Genomic DNA, 22,293 nt, shown 5'->3' with positions numbered 1-22,293 from the left:
TGGAAACTGGAGCAAAATAGCACTTGAGACTGCAGTTACATTTTGATCATTGTACTTTAGTCCTTAGCCAGGGGAGAATTTTCACGTGATGGGGGCAGGGGAGGGCGCAGAAAAAGGCAGTGGAGTTACCTAATCCATGCATGACAACTCTGGCAGCTTCTAATTGCTCAGACTGGAGTGCAGATCGTCACTAGCCAGACCCAGGCAGGTAATTTCTGTCTCCCTTAAATGGATGAGGGGGTTGAGCTGCATAGGAACACCAGGGTCTCTTTTGCTGCTTGTGAACACGTGGTATCTTAAAGGCAGCAGCAGAAGCAGCATCTAAATAATTTGGTTTTGGTATATTAAGCTGTAAGTATGTGGCAGGTGATGTGGCATTCTGCTCTGCAAGTGCCAGGCTGGCATGTGGTTTTGCTGCTCCAAGGACAGGGTAGGGCTGCAGCATAAGTCAGGGTGGCTCTGCACTGTCAGTGGGCTCCAAGGAAAAAAGGTATGGGCTAGGGCTTTCTCTGGTGCAGATGACTTTTCCGTTGTGCTGCTCTAAATCAGATGAGCTCAAGGTGTGTCCTTTTTTTGGTCTGTGCCTGTTCCTTTTTCACCATCACAGGAAAGAAGGAAGTTCTGCTTTTGTGCTGCACACCTGTCTCCAAAAGATCTATTGTACTTCTTCCTTTCTTCAGGTGTGTGGCTTGCTTGCAACTGAGACGAGTCCTGTCCTTCTCCTTAATCTGTTTAACAAAGCTGATTTCATAAAACTGCTTTGACAGAAAAGAATACCCCACCCTGTGCAAGCAGAGAGGCCACAGTCTGGTCATACAGTTCCCCCATTCAAAAAAATGAATACACTTGAAAAATCTTACTGCGTTGAAGAGGGGGCAAAAAAGAAAAAAAGAGAGGTTTGATTCATTTGGATGGGACATCATGAACCCCATCCTGGCTGTCAGCGAGTATTTCTCAGGTAGTCACAATCTCATTGAAAATGCAAGCATAACATCACCTTGCCTCTCTGACTTCAGCCAGGGCACTCGGCAACGGTGCAGGAGAGAGAGCAAGGTCATCTCCGGAGCCGAACCCAGCAGGCAGTTAACACTTCCCTTATGAGGTGTTCCCATGTAATAGCAATATCTTGTCAGCACAGATGAATTTATTATGCTTGTCAGTGCCTCCTCCTTGCTGTTCCCATCACCAAAGCTGCAAGCTGTCACTTCATTATAGTCATGTGGGGAGCTTCTCAAAATGTCCTTGCACTGACAGGACACCATATAAGCGCAAGTGGAAAATGCTTCTTTTCTATGCTGACATCATCTTACAAGAAAGGACGCTGATGTTTATGAAGCTGAAATGCACAAATATTGAATGAAGATCTCTTCAGAAAGATCTATGGCATATTTTTTAGGTTGCTAGTCAATGTAGGAATACCAAAATCATTAGGTTTTACTCTACTAGGGAGCTACCAGTACAAAACATAGTAGCCACAATATCTCTCTTAAGTTACATTCTCTGAGAATTTAAAGCTCTAGTTCTGCAAGAAGTGAAATTGATTATTTGCAGCACAGTGTGTGCAAAAGCACCTGGATTATTTAGAAGCCTGAACATCTAAACTCATCAAAAGCTGGGACTATATGCTACTTAGAACGTAAAGGCACTTGGATTGCTAAGTGCCAAAATTGATTATATATCAAATTTCTTCAGAATGCGTTGCTGTTGGTTGCTTATATAAATGATCTTGCAGCAGAACCTCTGTTGTATGTGTCTGGCAAATATGACTGGGAGCTTTGTTGATAACACCAGTGTATTAGTGGCTTCCTTAAATACCATGCAAAAGAGTAGCAGACATTGGGCAGAAGACTCTGCATTAGAAACTAAAATGTGGTTGTTAATGTTGACACAATTTCTGCCAACACTGAGATTGCAGGGAAATCAATCTATGGTGCCTTCAGTTGTGAATATGAAGAAGGACCTTTGCGTATATGGACTGTGGTGGAAAACCATGGCGATATGGAGGAGAAAACTCTACTCAGGGATATTACCCAAAGGGAAAAGGACAAAATACCTGTTGTGTGTGCCTCAGAAGGCAGCCCTGCTTATCTAATCCTGCAGACTTGCTAATAATGACAGACTAAAATAAAAAAAATGTAAAAAAAAAAAAAAAAACACAAACCCAAAACAAACCACCTTTTGTTAACTGTGTACTTACGTTTTGATTTGGTTTTTTTTTTGTTTTTTTTTTTTTTAATACAAAGCTGCTAAGTACCACTTCAAGACATATTTGAAATTACCTGCACTAATGATAGGAGAACGAAAATGCAAAATTATTTGTTTAAGTTGGCCTGAAACAATGCAATGCTTGTATCTTTTGTATTTCCACTGCAGATGACCTGCTGGGCCTAGTGACACTGGGTTCACAGGTACGATAAGACGTCGAGGAGGAACAGTATTATTCATTATTTGAAATATTACTTGACGGCCTGTTTTCACCTGACATTTATCAGGATGCTGAGAAACTCTTGAGAAGTAGAGAGAGAGCGCATTTAGGAACCTATCCAGCTGTTACATTGAGAGCAAAATCATGTCTGTACTGTTAAGCAGTTTTGTATCTGCAGACAAGAGAAAAGACCAGAATGTTGTACTGGCTTTAGTTCACCTGCCATGCTGCAGAATGACACTGAAACATAGGGGAGGTCTAAATGTCTAATGCACAAAAATGCATGTGGGCAGTAAGGTACGTAATAGCAGCCACTGATCAGGGCATCTGGTTTTCTAATGAAATGATAAAGGGCAGGCAGTGAATGTGCTTACTTTGGTCTTGTTTTGCAGAAGTTCAGAACAGCCAGTAGCAGCTGTGAAGAAGGTAGGCAAGTAACTTTTCAGGTTCTGGACATTAAGAGGATTATTTGTGCCACTTGACGTCTTGCGCAATTAAGAAGAGGAGGAAGCTTCTTTTATCTCCCCAACCTTAAGAGCTAATCATTCTTCTGGCCAGATGGATAATTTGGAGATTGCATATTTATGTCTTATCTGCCACATCTTAGATGCCTCTTTGATTTATAAGAGCTGTTTTCTAAGGATGCTGTTGCCAGTGAGTAATTTCTTGGTGACCTGGAAAGCATTGGCTGTATTTGAGTGTATTTAACAAAGTATAGGAGTTTGACTTTTCCTAGAGACGGCTAATATAGGAAAAGTAAACAACTTGAGATGTGATGTGTGCAGTACACATGGGCACGGCTTCAAGGAATCATTGTATGTTATGCGGCCATTCTTGGAGCTTAGATGCAGCAGTGCTGGAGACGACTTGAATAGGGGGCCAACACCCTTGAATGTGTCAGATATGCTTCTCCTTCCGGTTTCATAAACAAACTCGGAGTCTGAGCCAGGTCTGAATTCTAATAATCTTCACCTTATTGCCATGGTCTGACCACATCAGTCTTCCATACTTGTCTTTCCTGTTGCCTTTGTGACATGGAGAAGATGCTTCTACCGTTTACCATAACTGGGGACTAGTCACTGATTGAAAGTGATTTGTCCAGTGGCACACAGGGACTCTGTGGAAGGACAGGGTGTCCAAGATCAATCTTGAAAGCCTAGGCTACTGCCATAAATCCAGCATCATGAATTCTCCCAGAATAAAGCCATCCTATGTGCCTCTCTGGCTCAGTGTTTTCTGTTTTGAATAGTTCATTCGCTTTTATTTTTATGATCTGTATAGTTATGTATCCTTATTCTTAGCTGTATGCTTCACATCATGAAGCCTGTTACCACGTATAAGAAGCCCCTCCTGTCTTGACTAAAGAAATGTGAATCTTTTCAGCAACATGTTTCTTCTAGGTGGGTTAGCAGATACTCCTTCCTGTAAGAGCTACTTGTGTATGAAAGGTCTTTTCCAACCTAAATGATTCTATGAAAGGTTGTTCTTCAGCACTGCAGTGTCATTGCAAATTAGGGAACTCCTCAGTATGTGACTTGTGCCTTTGAGTAAAGATTGAGTTTATGGAGTTGCTAATATTGTAGCAAGCTTGGACAGAGCAACTTGGAGAAAAATAATGGTGATGCCTGTCGAGATACTTCATGTGACCTTAATGTCCTAAATTACAAAGAGGTTGAGACAAATGCACAGACAATTCTATAAGGCCCTGCAAGAGTGCTCTTTGATAGGATGGATGGGTTGCTATGGGAAATCTGCTATGCCCAGCCCTCTATGTTTAGAGGGTAATGAAAGTATTGGATACCATTTTGGAAGCTGCTGCTGCTAAGCATACCCCATTTCTGTCAGCTTAGCAGTAGGATCTAAGAGTAGCTTTGTGTTGATGCAGAACACTCTCATAGTATCAGTATGTACATTTAAAGCTGTGCTTGTGTGTTTTCAGGTCTGTCCAATATAGGTATGCAGAGAATATAAACTCTGTGAAGTGACCCTGTTGGGTCGAAAGAATTAATTATTCCTTGCTTGGATGGAAGCTCTGTAATTCACCTTCTGTACAGGACACTAAATAAGCAGAACAGACCAAGAGCAGCAGGTACCCTCAAAAGTAAAGCACACTATAGTAACTCCAGTCTGCCATTCCAGGACCAGCCTAGCACCGTTACTAATATTCTGCACTATTTCCCAAACCAGCTTAATACTATAGCATCGCCTGCCAGTGACTGTCACCTTGTCGCTGTTCAATAGCAGCGTTCAACAAGACACTGACATTTTAAAAGATGAAATCAGTGCTTCTGACAGCAGCAGTTTGTTGAATGACACTGGCCTTATGCAGTTTTTCTGGGGTAAGGTAAATCAAGTGTAAAAGGCATGGATTCATGTGTATCAGCACTCTCTTAGAATAAGAATTTGAGGGGAGGCCTCTTTTTTGTTTGCTTTTACAGCTTGTCCTTTTGAGGAAAGTAAATGAATGCTAGAGGGGAGATGAAAGCAGGGAGAGCATCTTAAAGTAGAAATACACAGGTCATCCCAGCAGTATGATAGTAACCCAGAACCACGGACATGTGAGCAAAGTACCACTGGGATATGAACTTGTAGCGTGTCATCTGCCACACAGCTACCTATGTGCACCTTCTAAATCAGTCCCGTTTCCTAATGTGCAGTAGATCATCAAGTTCTGTTGGTTTTCTTCAAACAGTGTGAACAGAATACTGTATATTGCTGAGCCCCTTGAAAAGATGCGCTTGAGGGGCATCCCTGTCGTTTTGTATGCTGCACAGAGACAGATGTTTTTAATATCATGAAAGAGTATGTAATGGTGCATATGGATTGCTAGTGGATGAACAAGGCAATAATGAAGTTACTGCCTTTAGTACGGAGACAGCAATCACACCACTTTTCTGCTTGTATCAGAAGTTTGTGTGATGTAACCTGCTCAAGTCAGCTCATGAAGTCTGGTTAGCAGGAAGTGTCTATCAATGAGAAGATTTCTCAGGTTAGTATTTTCTTGTAAAAGGGATTAACTAGGCCTTAAGTTGCCAGTGATGCAGATGCAATGCTATATGTTTCAGCAGTCTCTTTCAAGAAAAGTCACAAGATACACAGTGTGCGTCTGACTTACCTGATCCTCTCACAGGGTACTTCAGCACCTTGTTCCCAGTATTAGATTAAAGCAACTGAAGTGTAGTGTGAAGTAGATTTGTTAATACTGGCTCTCTGGCTCCTACTACCCATGAAGTCACAGTTTCTGTGTCATGGTAATTGCTAGGTTTGAAAAGTGCATTTCCAGTGTTAGTAATAGTATCAGGAGGTTTCTTCTCTGCCTCCTTCACATCATGGTTGAAGGGACTGTGCAGACGTACAGGCGGACTATTGGTGAAGGAAATGCTGCCCCTCTGCATAACCTTTCCAGAAATTCTATTACTTAGGCCAGTAATTAGGAGATTTAATGGTAACTTTGCAGCTGGTGGAGCAGAGAGAACACTGACTGAGGCATAACCAAGGATGTCCTTCCTTCTTTCGTTTCTAAGACTCCAAAAAATTTTGCCTTCCTGTGTCCCAAGGGTGGTTTCTAGGTTTCATTCTCTTGAAAACCTGCCCATCACTTAAATGCACAGGTGGAGTTGATCCCTCAGAAAAAATAAGGGAAAACCTTGAGAGCTGGACGTCGTTGCCTGAGCTCAGATCTCTTGCCTGGCCCTTTCAGCTGTATTTACAGTAAGATGTTTTCTGGTTGTGCGATTTCCTCCTGTTCTTTGCATCTACTGTGGCACAGACATGCATAAAAAAGATGTAAGGTAGAGCACAGATGCTGAATTCTGCGGTGATGAAAAATTCAATGCTTTACACAGAGCCTTTCTTGTCATTTCTAGCTGTAACAGAAAGCACCTGAGCATGGAACGAAAAGCATTAATAACCCCAGCCTTTGCCACTGCCTTTCCAGCATGCAGCAACTCTCAAAAGTGTAGAAGAGGGCCATTGGTATATTTATGTAGTGTAGTGTGGCAAAAAAAAAAAAGAAAGAAAGAAAAAAAAAAAAAAGGAGGTATGAATTTATATTAGATCTCGATTAGCTCAAAGCCATTTTACCAGCATCCCACTGTTTGTTAGTGGTGCTTGGCTGAACAGAAAGGAAGTTGATGACTAGTCTAAATGCCCTTCCTTGGGCTGGTCTGCTTTTCTGAGGCAGTGCTGTGGGGGAATTCAATCACAACTTCATTGTGTTCCCAGTTGATAAAAAGTGCAGGGCTCAGAAGAGTGTCTTGGACAGGCCAAGAGGGACTGTAATAAGCCCCTTGCCGTTACTCAAGAGATTAAGGGATACTCCTTCTGAAAGCCTCTTGGCTAGGCAAGACATACAGCCATACATGCAAATGTTAACCAAACTAGAACACACAGTACTTGGAAGCTCTGGTTTCAATTGAATCTTGGCTGGGTTGTTTCTGTTTACTGCTGTATCCCAGTCTTTTGAGATGGAATACAAGCATTTATCAGTCTAGCCTGCTAAAATCCGGTGAGAGTAAAACTAGGAAAGTGGCATGGACCTTGCACTATTATCCTTTGCGGAGGTCCACTGGCTCCGATTAATTGCTTCCAGTTTACTTATGAAGAAGAATGCTGTGTCAGAATGGTTGTTGGCTAAAGAAATGTGCTCAAACACTTTATCAGAAAACCCTACTACTTATGTCCTTTTTTTAATGATGGCAGGCAGTGCTCCTTCATTCTGTGTATAGCTATATACTTAATGTCTAACCCCCACAGTCCATGTGTCTGTTTCCCAAGTACTGTAAGGAATATTGCCATTGGCACATACAAACAGGTTTTCATTTCTGAAGCAGTGCATGTTTCTTAAAAACCTGGGTCTGTTTGGCAGCTAAAACTAATGCCCCTGTGGTCTGGAGGTAAAATTAGCTGCTCTGGGAGAAGGGTTTTCATGCACTACAGCATGAAAACACAGAGGGTGACAAACAAAGCATTTGCAGTAAAGTTGCTGAGAAGTGCTCTGGCTACAGGGGGTAGAGGAATAGCTCAATTAAGATGATTGTTTTCTGCAAGCTAATGGCTGCAGTTTTGAAATAAAACCTATTCATTTTGGCCTCTTGAAATTCATACTTGACCTGGACTCGTTAGGCCACAGAGCTGCTGCAGCATTAAGCTATAGCTGGAGGAAAGCCAGAATCCAATTACATTTTCTGCCTAATAGGTCATAATTTATGCTATGAATAAGGCAGTGATGTTGCTGGGGGGAAAGGGCATTGGGCATGCTTGGATATGCATTGTGGAAGGCTGATTGTAAATGAACATGAAAATGGGGAGGTATGCTTTCTTTTCTCACTTGTTTAGTACCAATGTAATTCAAACCAGAAGATGAGTAGTCATACTGGACTATACACAACCCAGGCCAGAAATCTGGTTAGCTTTCATCTTGGTTGTCTAACTTGCTTCGCTATGGTTGTTTATTTTCTCCTTACTGTACTAAAATTGTTTTAAGAAATTCAGCATCTTTGACTTTTTGCTCTCGGTTTCTGGTGACACTTCCAAAATGGTTCCTTCTCCTTCGTCCATTAAATGCTAATCAGTTTCACTTTTGTAAATAAATGAGGGAAAAAAAAAAGTTGGGGTTTTTTTTTCAGTAGTGGGACTCCAAATGTAGGCTCCTAAGCTGTGCTTAGGTATTGAGGTAGGAGACTTGCCCTACTTCTTAGAGAGCTGCTCAGAGAGTCCAACTTTTAATTTGGATATCTAAATACGGATTCAAAAACTGAACTTTGGACTTCTGTTGTCAGTGTTGGCCTTTCTTTTTTACCTTCTGAGTGAAGGTGAGAAAGCTTTTCCGACAGCAATTATCGGAGCCTCTGAACTTTAACAAACATTTAACTGTTCACCCAGGAGCTCTAAATGTTCCTTAATAAATTGTTCTCATTTGGGTGAGGCTAAGGATTCTTGGTTCTGTAAATTTAATTTCTAAACAGGAGCTATCACTCACATGCTGAAGACAAGATCATAAAAGACAGTTAAACTGATAATTTGAAAACACTGTAAAAAAGTCCCATTATTAAAAAGTGCCTGTCTTTTGATGATGCCCCCAGCTTCCGGAGTGTTCATATTGGAAACTACTTCTGGAGTATTTGCGTCACTGCATATTGCTGCAGCTGCTGCCCAAAGACATTAGTTAAGTTTGTAATATTGTCTATGCTCAAATCCAGTTCTACTGTAATGCAGAAGGATAAACGTTTTAGATAGTACTGCAAAGCAGAAATCTGGTCTGGAGGAACTCGGAGGTATGGATTTGAAACATTTAAGATCTCTTTGTAGTACCTTTGCACTCATTCCATACAGCAGAGACCTTCCCAGGAAGAGCAACCCAGAATATTATTCCAAATGTAAAATTCAAATGTTGGAAAGATTTGTAGAAAAACAACAAAAATGAACCTATAGAAGTAGGCTATTTAGTTCTCGCTGCACTGAATCTAATAAACCTTTAGCTTTTTATTATATTTGGCACTTCGTATTTGCAGTTCTGTTTGGGATTGAATTACATTAAAGTATAGTATAGTTGAGAGAAATTAGATTACCCAGAAATAAAACAGGCTGAATGCAGGAGCTAGAAGGGCAACGTGTACTTCATTGAAAAGTACAAGGAAGGTGAGAGAGTACCCTCAGACAAGACATGTGAGTTAAATAAAGATGTCCAAAGGGAGATCGAAAATGTCTGAGAATCATTTTGATTTCTTTCAGCAACAGTATCCTCAAATATTCTCTCTAGAATTATTGTCTAAATTGGATTATTTTTAAATGATTCCTTTGAAGCTGTGCTGGATTCAGTTGAAGGGAGCACAGAAGGTACAATATCTTTTACTGACTCCAGGCTCCGTCAATTCCAGACAAGCATGTAATAGATGCTTCACTCAGGTACATGGAACATCTGTTCCATCTCTACTGGCAAAACACCTTTAGTCACTTATTTAAAAATAAAACTACATTAAATTAACAAAGAATCAAGAAAATAACAACTAAAAAATGCTAACATAAAAGCCAAAGCACTGATGATATTCCATGAGAAGACAGTGGAAGAGATCAAAGTATTGCTAATATTTTCATCTCTGCCGTAGGAGGGAGTTAGGTGCCTGGATGAACTTGGAAGCAAGTCTCAGCTAGTACTGTGAAGGCAGAAATCACAAACTGTCAATAGTCCTTGTCAGTATATACTGGAGGAAATTTCCTTCCTAATCCAGGTTTGTTCTGTCTGCCATAAACATTTCCGATTTGCTGGCTGTTTGGACTAGGTTTCTGACTGGAAGATCAGAGTAGGAGATCAAGGAAGATCAAGGACCCGGAGTATGCCAGTGACTCCCACTCTGTATATGTGATGGTTGGTAACTGGGGCTTGTATGAATATGGTATCGTATAGAGCAACAAGAAGTCTCCAAAGCAAAGATAACTTGTATTTGCTGCCAGGATAGGCCTTTGAACCAGGTCCAGTTTGATTTCAGAGGAGTCCTTACAGGCTGCTTGATGTTCTGGTGTGCACACCAAGCGTGCTTCCTAGTATGGCAGTGTAGTAGAGATCTGAACTTAAATCAGCCCTTTCTGTATCATTCCATGTGGTTTTATAAAGGGCTGCAAGCAACTCTGAATGTTAGCAACTTCTTTTGGGTCCTCAGGGGTCCATGGCACTGTACATTCAGATAAATACTGATAAAGAGCAACGCTTATGAAGCTAAGAACGCTCCACCCTATGCTCTTCCATTAGATGAGTAAAGGAGCCATTGGGATTGGAAGGCTGGCAAAGGTTTTTGCTGAAGACCCCTCCTATTGTCTAACCATTTTCTGCGTGCTCATTTCTTTTCCAGCCTCTCTACAAGTGGACATTGTTCCAAGCCAGGGGGAGATCAGCGTTGGAGAATCTAAGTTCTTCTTATGTCAAGGTGAGTGACGGCTTATGGCATCAGTTGTCTCCATCTGGGTTTGCTGGGAAGGTTAATTGATGTATTAACTCTGGGGTAAAAGCTCCAGTGCTAGCTCTAGCTGCAAGATCTCTTGCTCTTTCTCTCTCATATGCCCTTATGGTTTATAAGACTGAGTAGCAAAGGCAACACATGCTGTTTACTGGAAACAGTAAATGCGTTCTCCCTTGAGAGCTGGCAACAGAAAGCAGCTCCAGCAAACAGATTTTAAAATGAACAAACAGGTACTGAAGTGTTGTCTCTAAGCTGGAGCAATAGCCACAACAATGGCACCTTGCATCATTCCAGAGCTCTTTGATCGTTTGAATTTAGAATTAAGCCTCTTGTTTTTCCAAATTATTTCTCTAATCAACTGCTAACAGCAGTAATGGGAGTGCTAGGTGACTTAAGAGTTGTTACATCTGCAAATAAGGATTTTAATGCTGCTGAAAACCTGCATTTCTTGTGACACAATTTACTGTTTGTTCAGGCTACCAACTGCCCCAGGCTGTTCTCCTGCACAATGTGGTGTGCCCCAAAGCGAGTCCTACAATTTTGTGGCATTTTCCAAATTAGCATCCACATGTCCTCTTCAGAGGTTCTCCTGAAAGCAGCTGACCTGGTTTCTAATGGGAGGAATTAGTATGTTGGAGCATCGACATGATAGCATCGTGAAGCATGACACAGAGCAAATAGGTGCTATAGCGAGCTCTGGGAGCAAAATGCCATCAGAGGACAACAATTCCTCAGGAGCATACTGACTGGGACAAGTAATGAGGTCATCTGATCCAGGAGTGCCTAACTGCAGAGTAATTTGTTAATGGCTATGCTTTAAAAATGAAAGTATACTCTGAGCAAGTGCTGTTGTGATGATATTTGCATTCAGAAAACTGTGGGATCAATTAAAGCCCCTCCAGTAGGAGGAGTTTGTCCCAAACAACAAAGACACTCTGAGGAATGCAGAGATAGGAGCTGCGAGAAAGAGACAGCCTGGAACCACTTAATAACAATTCTGATTTACACTGGATACAGCAGGAGGTTTAAGCTGATCAATGCCAGAACTGCTGCTACAGCAATGTCACCATTTTGGTATGCAAAGTAGCCTAGCCTGCAAGTATGGGTATTTATTGAAAACACGATGGAGCAGCAGCAGGAAGAGATTTTTATTTCTCGGTCTGATCTGCGTAGTGGAGGGACTGGGACATAGGATCCCCAGATGAATAGAAGGCCATTCTGGGCTAAAATTAGCGTACCCCTTTAGATTATACAACCAACCTAATATCCATTTTGCAGGACAGCAGCTGACCATTCACAGTGCTGTGAGAGAGAATTTTCTTTGCTTGCTTCTCCTGTACCAGAAGCCCTTCCCTTGGGTCAGTCTTCCACATAGTGCTACTGGTTGTATTTAATTTCCTCTGTGCAGATTTGTTGGGAACTCATTTCAATTTGCTCTGTTTTCTTTTATTGTCCCTAGTGGCAGGGGAGGCCAAATACAAAGACATTTTCTGGTTTTCCCCTAATGGTGAGAAGCTGACGCCGAACCAACAGCGCATCTCAGTGGTGCGAAATGATGACTTCTCTTCCACCCTCACCATCTACAACGCCAACATAGATGATGCTGGCATCTATAAATGTGTTGTCAGTAGCGTGGAGGAGGAAGACTCCGAGGCCACCGTCAATGTGAAAATTTTCCGTAAGAGAGCGGCTCCGAGGCTATTTTCTGGTCTACCTTGCACATGTATGAGGCAAGATTAGGGAGGCAAACATTTTACCATCCTAGAAAAGGCTATTTTTAAAGGGGAAGAAGGAAGGTGAAAAGAAAGGGGATGTTAAGAAGATGCAGCCTTCTCCTTTCTTGGTTTTGAGGGGAAAGTGAGAACTAGGACCTTGGCCTGTCAGGGCATTACCAGCATGTCTACTGCTTAAATTCTTCTGAAAGACAGGAGAGCAAGGGGTAGAAGGAGAACCTTCTAGCGCATCATAAATGTCTGGGAGGAGTAAGCAGAGAGAGCAGCTTTTGTGGATGACAGAAATGCTGTGAGGTAAGACTAGTCTTCAGTAAAGAGGATCACACATTCAGAAGGGTTCTAATAAGCCATCAGCATGTTGTCCAGTACAGCCGTGATAGCAGCTCCTCCCCTTCCTGCCAGGAAGGTGAGCAGTTCTAAGTTCACGTTTTCTCTTTGCAGTGTGGACAAATTGGTGAGCTAGGTGGAGCATTGATTTGGCCCACTGATGTGCCTGGAACGCAGGGCTGGAAAATGGGGTTCCTGTGTTGCACTGCAGAGTCAGGCACACCTTTATTCTCCCCTTGGGAACATGAGGATTTCTAGAGAACATGTCCTCTGGGATTTTTTTGCTTTCCTCAGGCTTGAGTCAGGAGCGCAGCTGGACGTGTGCCAAGAAAGCTGCAGTGACTTTCTCCTTCCATTGTTTTCAGAAAAGCTGATGTTCAAGAATGCTCCCACTCCTCAGGAATTCAAGGAAGGGGATGATGCTGTGGTTGTGTGTGATGTGGTCAGTTCACTGCCTCCTACCATCATCTGGAAGCACAAAGGCAGGGATGTTATCCTAAAAAAAGATGGTAAGGCACAAGAGGTGTCTTGGTGCTTGTCTACTCAGGGGTCAAATGTCCATCTCCCATCAGGGCTCAAATCAGGCTCATACAAGGGGTTCAGGAGAACAAAATGGTGGTGGTCACAAGGGAGGAGAGAAGCAATTTGTACCTAACACTAGGTCTTAGGTTGTGAATTTAGTTATTCAAGGTGCTGTGGTTTGGCAATGGCAGGACAATAGTGTTCCCACAGAAATGGCCATCAGGCTTTGACACTGCAATAGGCCAAGGAATGCTAGAAAAAAATTTTCAGATAAAAGAAATGACATCAGACTGAAAAGCTGCATGTTGTGAAACTCTCCAGTCTTCCTAAGGAAGAGGGGCTAAAAGCTCCTTGCAAGAACCTTTCCCTTTCTTTCAAAATGCTGCGGACTGTCATGCCCAGAGGGGCATTTTACTGGCAGAGGGGACAGTTTCAAATTGCTTGTTGTCTGATACTAATTAAATATAAATGTATTTGTGTGTGTATATTTATCTGTTTATCTCTCTGTGTGTACTTACGGTATAAAGCACCAGAGCAGTTTGCCTGCTACCCACATCTGGTTTCTTTCTTGGCAATGTCAGATCCAGTTACAGCAGCATCTCCATTAAATGATGGGAAGGGAAATTTTATTACACTACGCCTTGTCTCAACCCAGAAAGGGCAAGGAGAGGAGAAGAACCTGTTACCTGCAGTAAGCTTTCCTGAGGATTCTTGGATGAACCTTCCTTTTGTCTTTTCTAGTTCGATTTATAGTCCTGTCCAACAACTACCTGCAGATCCGGGGAATCAAGAAAACAGATGAAGGGACATACCGCTGTGAGGGCCGGATCTTGGCTCGTGGGGAGATCGACTTCAAAGATATTCAGGTCATCGTAAATGGTGAGCAGCTTAGAGTAAGGCTAGTACAGAGGCAGGGTATGTAGCGCCTGCACTCCAGGCTGCTGATGGAAATGTTACTTTAGATTCACACTCACGATTTACCATCAGCTTACTAATCTTTCTCTGTTGTGTCAAATAAAAATGTCCATGAAATTGGCTGAGTGTTTGCCAGGTGTTTACAGGAAATTATCATGTCAAGAGAAACCTTAAGTGTCTCGTGACTTAGAGTGAGGTATTGATCTTGTTGGGACTCACAAGTGCTTTTATCCACAATACTGATTTTCTGTGGGTCTCCCCACTCCCTGCCCTTTCTTCCCTGTGCTGATTGCTTTGGAGAGCTCATGCATCAAACCTGTTGATTGAAACCGGCAGGTGATCGCATAAGAGTTTGAATTACTAGTGTCATCTGTATGTATTGCAGAGATTTACAGTGACCCTTCCAGGGCTCACTCTTGCTCACATCTTCTGTCCTTTCTAACTTGAATATGGATTCCTTCTCTTCTAGTACCTCCTTCTGTGCGTGCCAGGCAGAGCACTATGAATGCCACTGCCAACCTCAGCCAGGCTGTCACCTTAGCATGTGATGCTGATGGCTTTCCTGAGCCAACCATGACGTGGACGAAGTAAGATGCTGTGTGCAATGTGTCCTGATTGTATGTGAGCATGGATGTCTTCACCAAGGCCTGGAAAACCAGGCTGGAGGGAAAGCAACATTTTAACTGGAATAAGATTAATTCATTTTTCTCACAAGAGAAAGAATGGGCTCATAACGGAATTGCAATTAGCTTCTGCAGTTGCAGTTGTGGGTTAACCCTGGTAGGCAGCTAAGCACCACACAGCCACTCGCCACACGGCCCCTGAGTGGGATGGGGAAGAGACTCAGAAGGGTAAAATCCAAAAACTCGTTGGCTGAGATAAAGACAGTTTAATAGATAAAGCAAAAGCTGTGCATACAAGCAAAGCAAAATAAGGAATTCATTCACTACTTCCCGTTGGCAGACAGGTGTTTAGCCAGGTCAGCTGTCCCAGCTGTATCTCCTCCCAACTTCTTGTGCACCGCTGGCCTACTCTCAGGCAGGGCAGCGTGAGAAACAGAAAACCCTTTGACATGGTGTGTATGCTCTTCAGCAATAGCTAAAACATCATTGTGTTATCAACACTGTTTTGGTCACAAACCAAAACATAGCACCATATGAGCTACTATGAAGAAAATTAACTCTATCCCAGCCAAAACCAGTACAGCTTCCTAGAAAAACAAGAATAACAGTAAAAATAGCAATTTTTCACTGACCCATTGCATCCTTTGTCGAGCTGCAAATAGAGATGAAGCTTCATGCTGACCAGATCTGTCCTACGGGTCAGTTTATTATCACCTGTTGCACTGATGGGGAAACAAGCAAAAGTGGATTCTGTAAATTGCATTTGTCATGCCAGGAGATCCACATCTAAAGTCTTTCTCTTCATTTCATCAGGTCTAAATTTTACTGTCAGGCAGTGATACAGACTTCAGGTATACTGTTCTTGAAATTGTTCAGCCTTTGGTGAAGGTTATGAGGACAAGTTGTAATGTTGAAAAAGCTGATGACAACTTGGAATACTGCCTTGTTATGCAAGGACAGAAGCCTCCTTCAGTGGTGTTTATAGCTCTTGCATATAGGCTATGATGTGTGTCAGGAGGTGAAAGGTTCAAGTGCCAAGAGCCCTAAGGCAGGAGGGATTAAGAATAGATCAGAATGTAAGCTTTGTAGCCCATAGGGAAAGGAAAAGGTGGTGGTCCCTCTCAACCTGAGGAGTTTCAGTGTAGTAAAGTAGTTCTAGCATTAACAAGAAGCCTAAAACAAATAGCCTTTGATTGCTTCTCCTCCCCAACACAGCCAATGTGCTTTGTGCCCTGCAGGGATGGAGAGCCAATAGAACAGGCCGATGATGCAGAGAAATACAGTTTTAACTACGATGGTTCCGAGCTCATCATCAAGAAGGTGGATAAGAGTGATGAAGCAGAATACATCTGCATCGCTGAGAACAAGGCTGGCGAGCAGGATGCCACCATTCATCTCAAAGTCTTTGGTAAACCATCCCCCTTTTCCAATCCAGTTGGCTCTTGGTAGCTCACTAGTGCAAGCTGGAAGTAACCTACTTATCCTATCCCGGTTAATGCCTGATGTGGCTTATCCAGAGCTGCTTCTTTCCCAAATAATGCTATGCACCTCTGCCATCACACTAGGTAAAATAGATGCTGTGTAATTGTCTGAAACAGATGCCAACTCCATTCTGCTTCCTCTCTGATAAAAGAAATTCAGTCCTATGCAGGGGGTGGTGTGAGATTCACATGATACTTGGAATATCTCCAGGCCCAGAGGGCTGAATCTTAATGCAATCAAAGCTGCTATTAAAAGGACTTTAGCACTTTACTGGGACTTGTTATAACTCCACCCCACCACTGTGTGAATGACCTTAAGCTTGCAGGAATGAATCAGCAGCTTTCCTACCTTGCATGAATCTGGGAGTGTTAAGGAATATAATTCTCCCTTTCCCATCCCTCTGCAGCCACTTGACAAAGCTGCTTATCAAAAAGACTAATTTGGGGCAGAGAAAGTAGACAGCGAGGTGGAAGACTTAGCTGATAATCTCGGGGACTGATCATGTGTAGAAAAGGTCTTCTAGTTCTGCAAGGAGGTACCCTCTTCTCGAATGTCACTCTGCTCCCTTCCCCATATGGCAGTAAACTTGTGCCAATTCAAAAGCCTTTTTTCCCCCATGTTGCTTGTTTCAAACATTGCTGTTGACAGGCAAGCTTCATTCTGAGCACCAACTGAATGAAGGTTGCTTTTTCTTTTCAGCAAAACCCAAAATCACCTATGTGGAGAATAAAACAGCCATGGAGCTGGAGGATCAGATTACACTGACCTGTGAGGCATCTGGGGACCCAATCCCTTCCATCACTTGGAGGACTTCCACCCGGAACATCAGCAATGAAGAGAAGGTATAACCCTTCCCAAAACCATGCTCTTATTTGCTGGGATCAGTGCAGCTTGTATCTGCCTGCCTCTGCTGATCCAGAATGCATGATAGTTGCATGCAGATGCACATGGAAATCATGGTGATTCCCCTCTCTGTAGTGAGAACACGTGTGGTTCTGCACAGACTATCTGCTAAAGGGTCAACTCCACAGCTGAAGTAATGCCATAGGTGTCCTTTTGTAGAAAGAGCGGTCTCAATTTATAACAACTGAGGATATGCTTTTTAATTCCTGCTGGTATCACTCTGAGTTGAATTAACCTGAAAAGCATTAGGCCCTGGACCCTTTTCAGAGGAGTTTCCAAAGTGACCTACAGTTGCAGGAAGCTTGTGAAACGGTTTTTCCCTTCTATTTCCAAGCTGAGAAGTGGGAATGAGCACCCTGATTCCAGTGTTGTGCATGCTGTCATCATGATGATGATATGATCTGGGAGGGTGGCAGGTGGAGAGGTGTGGGGTGTTATCTCTCAAAGATGCAGTGGGCCAAAATGAGCCTGTTAATTCCTTCTTGCCCTTCTGTATTGTATTCTAATACTGCATGTACCTGAAGCGCAAAAACCTGGCTGCCTTTGTTCACCTGTTTTGTTGATCACGTCAATACCATTTTGTTCTTAAAAGGCAAAAATAATTAGCAGTTTTTCTTTTAAAAGAGAGTGCTGTTTTTTTTTTATTGGCCACAATTCCCCTTAACTAGACAAGATCAGGATGTGCTGTATTACTGTAGATATTTCATAATAGTTGCATAAGGTGATCAGGAGGCATAGCTTAGAGCCAAAGAAAGCCTAGACAAAAGTTGGAGTGAGGAGTTGTTGTTTATTAATAATCTTCTAATAACAGGATGCTTCAAGGCTCAGCTAACTTGGGCATACCAGGGGTTCTGACTCAATATGAAGGCAGCAGTTGATAGACTATGAAAGTCTCGAAACCACACAGGTATCCACTGTCAGTCATCCACACAGCTGCCATTCTGCGCTAGAGCTTCCTAAATGAGCTTTTTTAATTGCCTCCATGATGTCAGCTCTTTACCATGTTGTTAATGTGTAACTTATTAATCAGGGTGCCAAAGTTTTCCAGCCTTAATTCTTTCTTAACATCTTCTGGATTTGTGGACTAGTGTAAATCCCTGCAATGTTTAGGGAGAGATTTCCATTGCCTTCAAAAGCTATTGGCTCGGGCTCTCACTACAGCATAACTGGGGGACCTGTTTTGATAGGGTAAGGTTATTCATGGTCTTGTCTCTGTCTAGGAGAGCAGTGGGAGGAGGTAAGTGCTCTAGTGCTTCCAGCACTAGAGTTTGGATCACAGCCACAGAAAAGAGCTTTGACAGGGAGAAGAATATAAAAACTGAAATAATGCTAAATCAAGTAGAAGTTGGTAGGAGAGACTGTTTGCAGAGAGTCCCATCTGTGCAGCCCAATTAAACTAACAAGATCTCAGTGGCAAAACTGCTAACCATTTTTGAGACTTTCATATGTCCTGTTTGATGCTGTTAAGTTGATGGTCAATATTAAGGCAAATGTTAATACTCTGTTAGTTTCTTATATAGATGGGGGGGAATCAAAGGTTTGAGGTACTACCATGTCTCACATGTACTGGTTCAAACCTTCAGGGCAAAGATTTCTTTTTATCATATACCATGCACTTTCTAGGCAGGATTTTTGTGTGTGTGTGTGTGTTTTGTTTTGTTTTGTTTTTTACTTTTTCCCACTCTCTATCTTGTGCTGTAAGCTTATATGAATGGTACAGATGTCCAGAAAATCCTTAAGTCAAAATAGCTCTGATAAACATTCTATTACATGTACAACCAAATGTATATATTCAGTTTACTATCCACTTACTGTCTCTGGGATAGCACAGGGAAATGGATGGTCTTTGATGTGGGACAAACAATACTATTTTTAAAATTATCAGCCGTACTTTTGAATATGCTTTAGATACTTGGATGCATCTGTCTTGCTACATGTTGTTTACTTTTGTAATCATAATTCAGTCCAGATTTTTAAAGGTCTAGAGGTACCTTAACTCCCACGAACATTTGGTACTTCAGAAAAACCTACCCAAACCCCCAAACAAACAAAAAAACCAACCATCTCTGGCTTAGAGGTTTTTCCCGCCCCCTCAGTCTTTGTCCAAGAACAGAGGCAGTCTGAGGTGTGGATAAGGGGCAGGAGGTGCTATAGCCCAGACACCTAGGTTGACAGTGTCACAACTATTTCAACATTCCCATGCTTCCCTGAGAGACCTGTTGATATCCTAGCATGCATAGCAAAAGAATCTCCTCTCTATGGCTATGCCTACATAATGTGGCACCTCTCGGACAAACAATCTTTTGCTTTGAGGATGGTCTGCAAAGGTAAGTGGTTGTGGCTGTGCTCTAGCAAAATCAGATGATTGGCAACTGTATACCAACACAGACGAGCAGACCAAACTTTGGGATGCTGGCACGGTGGAAGCTTCCTGGAAGCTGGCATTCCTCTGCCCTGCAGAGAGTGCAAGTAAAATAATAAAAAAAAAAGAAACAAAACCAAAAACAAAACAAAACAACATCCCACCCCACCCCCAAAAAAAAAACCAAAAAAAAAAACAACCCACAAAAATACTTCTTGCTTATATGTGATTTACTTTGGTTGTGAATGTAGGAACATGCTACTTAAGAGAAACTTTCGCCCTGTCAGTCTGAGATTCCTGTCTATCGCTACTACAGAACATCTCAAGAACTAACAGGCCTGGAAAATCATCAACATGATGATTTGAAATGGTTTGGCTTTATCTTTCCTCGAGTATTTATTGCTGTGCCATTGTAGGGAGGAGGAATTCTTTCTCTTTGAATGATACCAGATGTAAAGCTGATCAAGCCAGTATGCCATATTCCTCATCACCTTCAGTATATTTCATGCCTTTTTAAGAGACATGTTTCTTCTATTGCTCTAGCAGAATACTAACTGTGATTCAGTAAATATAGTTTTGATCTGTTGTATATTGGTGTGTACAAGTTTTACAATTTTAGTGCAGACATGAGTGTGTTTCCTGTCGGATTTTTGGATGAGACAATCGCTAACTACTCTTACACACACTTTCATGAAACAGTTGCGGAGACAGTCCTAAGTTTCTTGCCCAGCAGTATAGCTCAGTGTGTGAGGAATGGAAAGGATAACAGGTGAGGCTTTTATGCAGGCCTTTTAACATCTTGCCAGAGCTGGCTGTAGGTACATTTGTGGCATAGGATCTCACTCAGTACTGCTGTCTGGCCTCCCATGCTAGCTGTCAAGACCTGCATCGCATTATCATTTTCTCTATGGCAAGTCAAAAATAAAGTGAACGTTTTTTCACCAGAATGAAGGAAACAAAGAACAGAGGAAGAGATCAGCTCTGGTATTCTTCCTCCTTTATCCTAATTATAGTTTAACCTGCATAGTGTTATTGGGTCTTTTCCACCAAGGCTGTCCCACAGGGTTCCCTGTTCCTAAAGTAGGAAAATGCAAAGGCCTGATTTCTGAATGGATCAGAGTTTGAGAGGCCTCTTTAGTAGGTGACTGCTTGTCTGAGTAACAGAAGTCTTTTTGCTCACCCCTCTGACAGGTAAATTATATCGGTGTGTTGTGGTACCCTGAGAACAGTCCAGTGCATCCTTCCGCTTATTTTCTGGGTTACTGTTACTGACCAGTAGCCTCTATCAACTCTATGTTGTGGGCAGCTAAAGCAAATAGATAAGTTGTTAAAAATTTAGAAATCTTTAGATGAAAACAACTTGATTGAATTCCAGTAAGGTAAGGAGTGCCCCTTTGCTAGGACATAAGCACTGGGTTGCCAGTGTTGCAGTAGCATGCTAGGGCACACTAACCAGTAGATGAGAGGAACTCATTCCCTTGCACAACTCACACTAGGTCAAATTTAGCAGTGAAGTAATTAAAAAATAAAAATATAAAAAATTGAGTGAAATAGAGAAGAGCCAAATACTCCGCTGATGCAAATGAGCATTGTTGCAATACTTTCAGCAAAGTGCTTCTAGATGTGATGCAGCAAATCTAACATTTCAAAATTTAACTTAAGTTTAATTTCATGGTTTTTTTTTTCTTTTAAGTGGACAATATGCCTTGAATACAATTCCCTGTCTTAAATTTGTGTTGTACTTTGTATCTCATGAGATGTACATGGGAATATCTTTGGATTTAATGATCTAAGGAGTAAACTACATTGGCGGTTCCCAGGAACTCCCTTGTAACTGAAGATGCTCCCATTTAACAACTTACTTCCAAAGGGCAGGGAAGATGCTAGCATGCCTGAGGCTCTTGGTTCGCCCTCTATCCCCTGCATGGTGCTGAGTAGAGCTTGTGTATCTCTTTGTCTTGGTGAGGGAGAGTTAGTCTGAAACTCTCCAGGATGGAGAATGTGGTTCTGCCTTTTTTCCCCACGCCCACAAGTGCCATTACAAAGAAACAGCTAACTCTAGGAGTGTGGGAGCAGGCTTTTTTCCTCCTTCATCTTTCTTTAGGTTGACAGGTACTGAACACCAAAGGATAAAAAGATGTCTCTTTTTTTTTTTTTTAAAAAAAAAAAAAAAATCCTTCTGTGCTGACACCATAGAGATGCAGTGAATAGGATTGAAAGGGGACTCGCATGGGTATAAGCAAGGCAGTTCCCCAGCCAGCCTGGCTTGCTCAGGTACAGGGAATGACTGGTACATCAAAAAGGGATTATGCTGAATTATTATGGTTGCCTGTTCAGCTTGCAAGGAACTTGTGCACACCAGGAGAGAGAGATATATATCTATCTCTCTCTCATAGAAATGATCAGATGATGGGAGTGTCCTAGCCCATGCAGGTGTTGGTGAGCTTCTCTTCAGGTGGCTTCACCTCAGACCTCTAGTGACAAGCAAATAACTTGCCTTTATCAAAGACATTCTAAAATGAGGCTGTCTGTACCAAGTCTCGCGACGTTCACTGGAAGCACTGTGGAAACAATACTATATTTTTTATTCTCATTTCCTAAGCTTTCATCTCCATTTCTGTAATGTCACTCTTGTGTATGCTGTTATATCCACACGTCACCAATGCTTGTGCCTCACATTCAATAATGCCATCATGGCTGTGATATTAGCAGGTAATTTTTGATTCCTGAACTGAAATGGATCAAGTTGTAATTGAAATAGAGATCAGAAGAAAAATATATTTGAAAGGTAAATTCTAGGGAAAAAACAGAACCCAGCAACTTTGATCTTTCTGAACCACGATGAATATGGTCCACACTGTTGGTGGCTTTCTCTGAATGGGAAATGTATGTTTATTGGTAAGGTTTGTGCCTGTTTCACTGATGCCTGTTGGTTTGGTTGTCCCAAGCCTAGTAAGGATTGGGTGCACACATCCCTAAGCATAATGAGTTGGACATTATCAGCTGGAGGTAGAAGGTTCTGCCCTGCTGTCTCCTGTCCAGGGGG

At 42.1% G+C, this 22,293-nt stretch overlaps 1 protein-coding gene across 3 annotated transcripts in view; it reads left to right on the top strand.

Moving 5' to 3' along the window:
- Positions 1-22,293, top strand: part of NCAM1 (neural cell adhesion molecule 1) — a 154,037-nt gene that overhangs the window by 81,015 nt on the left and 50,729 nt on the right. For all 3 annotated transcript variants that reach the window (XM_075172864.1, XM_075172863.1, XM_075172866.1), the window contains exons 2-8: positions 10,273-10,347; positions 11,840-12,058; positions 12,806-12,949; positions 13,704-13,841; positions 14,347-14,464; positions 15,739-15,908; positions 16,682-16,824. In XM_075172864.1, coding sequence (XP_075028965.1) covers positions 10,273-10,347; positions 11,840-12,058; positions 12,806-12,949; positions 13,704-13,841; positions 14,347-14,464; positions 15,739-15,908; positions 16,682-16,824 — 1,007 coding nt within the window. The remainder of the gene's footprint in view (positions 1-10,272; positions 10,348-11,839; positions 12,059-12,805; positions 12,950-13,703; positions 13,842-14,346; positions 14,465-15,738; positions 15,909-16,681; positions 16,825-22,293) is intronic.

Source organism: Calonectris borealis, chromosome 24 (genome assembly GCF_964195595.1).
Source record: "Calonectris borealis chromosome 24, bCalBor7.hap1.2, whole genome shotgun sequence".
NCBI lineage: Eukaryota > Metazoa > Chordata > Aves > Procellariiformes > Procellariidae > Calonectris > Calonectris borealis.
This window is presented reverse-complemented; position numbering and strand designations above follow the sequence as displayed.